This window comes from Pygocentrus nattereri, chromosome 3, assembly GCF_015220715.1.
Source record: "Pygocentrus nattereri isolate fPygNat1 chromosome 3, fPygNat1.pri, whole genome shotgun sequence".
Lineage (NCBI taxonomy): Eukaryota > Metazoa > Chordata > Actinopteri > Characiformes > Serrasalmidae > Pygocentrus > Pygocentrus nattereri.
In genome coordinates this window covers 35,700,630-35,708,375 of record NC_051213.1, presented here as the reverse complement: position 1 = coordinate 35,708,375, position 7,746 = coordinate 35,700,630, and the positions used below count along the sequence as shown (strand labels likewise).

General features: G+C 39.5%; 1 protein-coding gene across 1 annotated transcript; it reads left to right on the top strand.

Annotated features, from left to right (window-relative positions):
- Nucleotides 1–2,633: 2,633 nt before the first annotated feature.
- On the top strand, nucleotides 2,634–6,655 carry LOC108429169 (tumor necrosis factor receptor superfamily member 6B-like). The gene is made up of 4 exons (XM_017700717.2): nucleotides 2,634–2,755; nucleotides 3,021–3,408; nucleotides 5,060–5,230; nucleotides 6,117–6,655. The coding sequence occupies exons 1-4, from the start codon at nucleotides 2,753–2,755 to the stop codon at nucleotides 6,425–6,427; spliced, it is 873 nt and encodes a 290-aa protein (XP_017556206.2). The 5' UTR covers nucleotides 2,634–2,752; the 3' UTR covers nucleotides 6,428–6,655.
- Nucleotides 6,656–7,746: the final 1,091 nt, after the last annotated feature.

Genomic DNA, 7,746 nt, shown 5'->3' with positions numbered 1-7,746 from the left:
TTGAGGCAACTGAGAAATTGTTAAGTTTAAGTGTTAAGTTAGACAGTTTGTTTCTAGCTGCTTTTGGACCAATAAGCAGGACCTGTTTTATCTGAGTTAAGTAGCAGAAAGTTACTCGACACCCAGTCTTTTACACAGTCCTCAATCTTGCTAAGTTCAATTTTATCATCCGGTTCACTTGATATATATAACTGTCATCGGCATAGCAGTGGAAATTTATGCCGTGTTCACTGATAATGGTACACAATGGTAGCATATATATTGTGAATAATATATGACCTAAAACAGAGCCTTGTGGAACACCATACTTTACGTTTGTGAGGACAGATGAGTCACCGTTTACATTAACAAGCAGACAGCGATCAGTGAGGTAAGATCTGAACCAAGCTATTCCTGTTACCCCTACAAGGTTTTCTAGTCTATCTAATAAGATAGCGTAGTCTATTGTGTCAAAAGGGGCACTAAGATCGAGGAGGACTAGCAAAGACACATTTCCTTTGTCAGAGAATAATAGATCATTTACAATTTTTACTGGTGCTGTCTCTTTATACTATGATGTGGCCTAAAACCAGACTGAATTTTTTCATGTATATGATTCCTAGGAACTTCATTGTTTTGCTACCGCTTTTTCCAAAATCTTAGATATTAGGGGAGATTCGAGATAGATCTATAATTTGATAGTTCGGGATCAGGGTTAGTTTTCTTAATCAGCCGTCTAATTACTGCTAGTCTAAAAGTTTTTGAGATGTATCCAAGGCTAAGAGAGGAGTTTATTATTGACAGAATAGGCTTGGTTATTTCTGGCAATTTTCTTTGAGTAACTCTGTCTGAATCAGATCTAACATACAAGTAGAAGTTTTAACTAGTTCATTTTCTTGAAGTAAGGTAAATGATTCCAGCTTCTCTGCAGTGATTATAATATTCTCAAGATCTAGTCTGCCATTATAAGGCAGCAGGTTTGTAGAGTTTAACTGTGTGTTCTGAATTTTCTGCCAACTATTTTCAATTTTATCACTAAAGAAATTCATTAAATCTTTGCTGCTATAGTCTAATGGCATCTGGGGTTCACTGTTTTGTTCTGTTATTTTAGAAATTGTACTAAATAGTAATCTAGGATTATTCTTGTTGTTTTCTGTCAGAGAGGAGAGATAGGCTGAGCGTGCTGCAGTAAGAGCACATCTATAGTCTATAAGGCTCTCCGTCCAGGCGGACTGGACCACTTCTAATTTAGTCAGATGCCATTTTCGCTCTAGTTGTCTGGCCGTCTGTTTTAAAGCTCGAGTGTGATCATTATACCAAGGGGCGAGTTTTTTTCTGCTGTACTATTTAACTTTTTATTGGAGCCACACTATCTAGGGTAGATCGAAAAGTATCCTCTAAGAACTTGGTCATAATTTCTAAATCAGTAGGATTTGATGGACAGCGGACAGAAGCTGATAATTGTGGAAGGTGCTATAAGTAAAGTGACGGTATTGTCAATAGAGAATATCAATGACATTAAGCAATTTCTGATACGCACTTCATCTTAATCAAAGGTGCTTGAAATATTGAATGGCACCCCAAAATACTGGCTTTACAGGTTTTGCAATGAGTTTCGTTACTACTGCTTGAAATAACCCCACACTGCCTATGCGTTGCTTGCTTTAGTTAAGTTCCATCTACTAGTGTGCATGTACACGTCACTCAGTAGCACACAGGCGCATCAGAAATTATTTCATGGTATCAGTTTTCTCTATTGCCCACACTGACACTGCATTTAAGTTCTGGACATGAATATTTTGCATCAGGTCACTTTTCCACAGTAACCGTTTGTTGGAAAAATAAATATCAATATATTTCTGCTTAGACCAGCATAGATTATTAGACATAGACATAGAATACTAATAGATTTTTACACAGATTAAAAATGTAGACAGGATATTAGTAGATCAGTCCAGATTATGAATGATACACACTTAAAAATGATGGTTCTTCAAAGGATTTTTAGTAAAGAAAAAGGTTCTACATACAACCCTGAACTGATTACTGCAATGGACTGGCGACCTGTCCAGGGTGTATCCTGCCTTCCGCCCGATGACCTCTGGGATAGGCTCCAGCACCCCCCTGCGACCCTGAGGGAGAAGCGGCTTAGAAAATGGATGGATGGATGGATGGATGGATGGATGGATGGATGGATGGCTGGATGGATGGATGGATGGATGGATGGAGGATTAATGGAGATTGTGCTGTAGATGGTTCTACACAGCAGCTAAAAGGGTTGTTCTGTTCTTACAAGCTTGACATCCTGATAATCTTCATGACAATGATACAAGAACCCTTTTCCTTCCATTGAGAACCATACACAACTCCTCCATCAATCATGCAAAGAACCAATTAAGCATCCAAATGCTTCTTTGAGCGTTCATGGTTCTGTATGGAACTACTGTCTTTACTAAAGAACCCTTAAAAGAGCGCAGATTAATACATACTCATTACTGATGAACCTGTTAGAGGAATAAACGCCAATGCTGCTTTCTCATGACTGATGGGAAGTGATTATTAAATACTCTTCTCAGAAAGTGTTTTATCAGTGACGCCCTGCTATAAATAGCCTCGGAGCACACAAAGCATCCGCAAAGGGCAAAAAAGTGAAGTATTAAAGACGCGCCCTCCATCCACGCGCTCACTGATCGCACCCATGCACGGAGCTTCACACCTCTGCAGCGCGCACTGAGCTCACAGCACCGGATCCATCCATCGCTCTGAGAGCAGCATGGTAAGCAGACAGGGCTGCTCTAATCGAACCTCTCTCTCTCTCTCTCTCTCTCTCTCTCTCCCTCTCTCTCTCTCTCTCTCTCTCTCTCTCCCTCTCTCTCTCTCTCTCTCTCTCTCTCTCTCTCTCTCCCTCCATCTCTCTCTCTCTCTCCCTCTCTCTCTCTCTCTCTCTCTCCCTCCATCTCTCTCTCTCTCTCTCTCTCTCTCTCAGTGCCTCTTTAATGTGTATGTCAAAGACTTTGAGCGCGCGCGTTCTATCTCTGCAGATGCTCGTGGTCGTGATATTGGCGGCGCTGCCCGCCTCCGCCGCTGAAACCCCGGACCCCCCACCCACGTTCAGTTACGAGGACTCAGCCATCGGGCGCGTGTTCAGGTGCAGTCTCTGCCGTCCGGGCAGGCACATGAGAGCGCCGTGCACGCGCAGCGAGCCTACAAAGTGTCTCCCGTGTCCGAGCGGCCAATACACTCAGTACTGGAACTACCTGCACCGCTGCCTGCCCTGCCGCGCGCCCTGCGAGCACAACCAGCGCGAGCGGCACGAGTGCACGCCCACCTCAGACCGAGAGTGCGAGTGCGCGCCCGGTCACTACTGGCGCGCGGATCAGTGCGTGAGGCACACGCGCTGCGCCCCAGGGTTTGGCGTCAAACGGACTGGTAAAATACATTATTAATAACAACAACAGTAATAATAACATTACATACATACCTAAGATACATCTAATAGTCTAATGATGAGCCTGTGTCTGCACACTCTGGGTACAACATCCTGTTAAGGTGGGCGTAACGGTGTTTTTCATTAAAGCCAAAATAAATCAAACGCAGAACAAAGGTAAACAGTCTCCCTGAGTAATACACAGTAATATATAGAGCAATGATTTGAAAACATATTGATTTTAGTTAGTAAATATAAAATATTTTAGTGAGTTAAAACTGTGCCAGCCATCCCCGATGTCCCCTACCTTAAAGGTCCAAATACAGCATCTGCTTTTGATAATCTGCTAATAACCTATCAACTATTGATTGTACAGACATAAAATATTCCATTAGTGATTTAGATGCTTATGTGTATGATGATATACACTGAGCACTTTATTAAATGCCATTTCATCAGCTCTACTTATCATGTAGGTGCACTTTGTAGTTCTGCAATCACAGACTGTAGTCCATCTTTTGCTCTGCATACTTTGTTAGCCCCCTTTCATGCTGTTCTCCTGGTTGGTGGACTATTCTCAGTCCAGCAGCGACACTGATGTGTTTAAAAATTCCAGCAGTACTGCTGTGTATGATCCACTCAGACCGGCACAACACACCACCACCACGTCAGTGTCGCTGCAGTTCTGAGAATGATCCACCACCCAAATAGTACCTACTCTGAACAACAGGGTGACAGGGAGCTGACAAAGTATGCAGAGAAACAGATGGACTGTAATTGTGGAACTACAAAGTGCTCCTGTGTTGTCCATGCGCAGCAACATCTAAACAATGTTTATTCATATTAAGGACATGCGCAGCAACATCTAAACAATGTTTATTCATATTAAGGACATGCGCAGCAACATCTAAACAATGTTTATTCATATTAAGGACATATGTAGCAACATCTAAACAATGTTTATTCATATTAAGGACATAGGCAGCAATATCTAAACAATGTTTTTTCATATTAAGGACATAGGCAGCAATATCTAAACAATGTTTTTTCATATTAAGGACATAGGAAGCAACATTGAAACAATGTTTATTCATATTAAGGACATATGTAGCAACATCTAAACAATGTTTATTCATATTAAGGACATAGGCAGCAATATCTAAACAATGTTTTTTCATATTAAGGACATATGTAGCAACATCGAAACAATGTTTATTCATATTAAGGACATATGTAGCAACATCTAAACAATGTTTATTCATATTAAGGACATATGTAGCAACATCTAAACAATGTTTATTCATATTAAGGACATACGCAGCAATATCTAAACAATGTTTATTCATATTAAGGACATATGTAGCAACATCTAAACAATGTTTATTCATATTAAGGACATACGCAGCAATATCTAAACAATGTTTATTCATATTAAGGACATAGGCAGCAATATCTAAACAATGTTTATTCATATTAAGGACATAGGCAGCAATATCTAAACAATGTTTATTCATATTAAGGACATAGGCAGCAATATCTAAACAAGCTCAAGGCTACAAAGTTTAAGGATTCCACTTTACTTGATGTCTCACTTAACTTGAACTCAATTGTGTTAGTTGTTAGTCATTGTTGTGATTTTGTCCCCCCCTGCAGGCACCACACACACAGACACAGAGTGTGATAGATGCCCGCCAGGGACGTTCTCTGAGGGTAACTCTGTGTGCAAACCACACACAGGCTGCAGCGACTCACTGTTCAAGGTCTTTCGGGGGACCAGCTGGCACGATGATATGTGTGTGTCCTGCAATCAGCTTAGAAATGGAGGTAGGCTGAGTCATGCAACCCCTTCATCACCAGTGATGTTTCATTACAAAGCTGTCACGTGATAAACCCAGGGGTGTGTGTGTGTGAGGTCTCATGGGTGTTCTGTCATTTTGGAAACTTCTGAGCAATTTTCTTTCAGAGCGAGGCTGTACAAAGTGTGGCCCATGCACCAAAGTTGATCTGTGAGGACGTTTGATTCGGCCTGTTACAACTTTGCCCAAACAATTGAAAGCCAAAACTGAATGTCAGACTGTTCTTTACTGGAAGAAAATGGAAAAAAATAAAGAAAAATGGCATTTTAACTAAAAAAAAATAGTTACAGACCCTGACTGCCTTACAATTCTGATGTAATTGAGCTTTAAATGATGAGTTAACAAAGTGTGAAACATAGATTCTTGATCTGTTAACATAGAAGCTCAATTCACTCAAGTTTGATCTTAAACCACAAATTCTTTAACAGTGTAGTCCACATTATTTCAAGCCTTTTGTAGTGCTCAGCATAGGGGCTCGTTACAATTAGGAGCTGATACAAAAGGACTCATTTTGGAATAGACCATCTGTCAGTCATACTAGCAATGTAAACTGCTTTAGTATCCAACCTTCCTTTGAGCCTAAAACTGTGATGTCAACCCTTAAAGACGTAATGACATAATTCAAGATTCCATCTCAACGGCTCTGAGTTTTAGTTTTTTTCCCTCTATTTAATCATTAATGCTGCTCTCACTAACTGCTTAGGCACAGCCACTGTGTTAGAGGAGGAAAAGCATTGATCTCTGCAGTCCTGTGTCCCTTCAGGAGCTGGGTTTAACACCCCTGCTTCAACCTGCTTGTTATTAGGTTGTGCTGTGTGTCAGAACTTTCTTCACCACTTTCTGTTTCTATCTAGATGGCATAGCTTTACTCCAAGGCATTTTGCCCATGTTCTTCACCCAAAAGCTGCGAAATGGCAAACTGAAAAGGTTAGTCCGTTTGCTTGAAATGCAGGAGAGGCATCGGAGGTCAGGCTCCAACAAACGGGACGCGCTGTCTCGCTTGAATGAATGGACTAAAAGAGCTCAGGACCATCAGCTTTGGGAGCTACCAGCGAAGCTGGAAAGTTTGCAGCACCACAACATCGCAAAGAAACTGAGGAAGATGTTAAAAGATGTTCAGGGTTCCTCGTATTGTACTGACAAAGATGTAGAAATGTCAGGTTAGTCACTGTGTTAGTAGATTACTTACTATAAATGGTGTATACATTTTATGAACATATAAAGGTCATTACATTTCATTCATGCATACAGGTAATAAAGCACTGGAGTCATTTCTACTGCAACAATAAATAAGTGCATAAATAAGCTTTTTTTCATGTATTATGTTTTGCCTACTGTTGGTCTTTATGTTACTGTGTATTGTGAATTAAACTAGTCGTCTTCTTGTTCTTCATTTTTGTCTTTTTCTTCTTTTTTATTATTATTGTTATCATTATTATTTTTCTTCTTCTTCTTCTTCTTATTATTATTATTATTATTATGCAAATTCAAATGTTCAACCTTTGCTATCCAGTGCACAATGGGTAGATGTTGTACATTTTCGGTGGATAAGGAGGTTGTGTAAAGGTCTGTGTGAAGAAGCCTTGATAAAAACTTTAGCACTTTTCTCAGCATGTGATTCCCAGGGATGGCGCTAGTGTGACTAGACAAAGGTGGGCAGCCTGTTCCCCATATATAGGGGAAAATAAAGGTTGGAAAATACTCATATAAAAATGTATTATTACTGGTTTTTATAATAAAAATACAATAAGTGTTAGAAGTGGACCTCAGAAAAAATGAATGCTTGAACTTGTAATACTGATGTTACGTATTATGTATTTGAGTGTAAGTGGTCATTTCTGTAAATGCACTGCTTGTAAAGACACATAAAGCCAGACAGAAAGGGTATAAAATAAATATAAATATAAAATATTAAGTATTTCATTGTTCAACATTCCTGCGGCCCAGAAGGAGAAGCAGCTTAGAAGATGTGTGTGTGTGTGTGTGTGTGTGTGTGTGTGTGTGTGTGTGTGTGTGTGTTTCTAAATTGGATACCATTTGGTAATTAAGCTAACAATTACTGTGGCTGTAAGTTAAAGGTGAATTCCAGCACATTTTCAAACTTGATTATTAAGTAAAAACATTAATTGGATTAGTTGTAAATAAAGTGTTTTTGATATGAGGTGGTTCAGTGCAGAGAAAGTGACTGTGTGAACTTACACGTGCCTTCTGAGTTTTAATATGTACTGTTAATGGTGGTAAAAATGTAAAAATCATTCTGAATGATTCTGTTTACATCTTAACCACAAAATGTTAAAAATGGTTGAATTCCCATGTAAGTAGATACAAAGGTACAATAAAAATTGTACCTTAAAATAAAATAAAAATTGACTGTGCTGCTTTGAGGTTCCCTCTTAAGAATATTCCTATCTAATGTCCATAGTTTTACGGTGATTCACAATAACTCTAGAACAGCAACACTATTATTATTAATGATACTTTTTT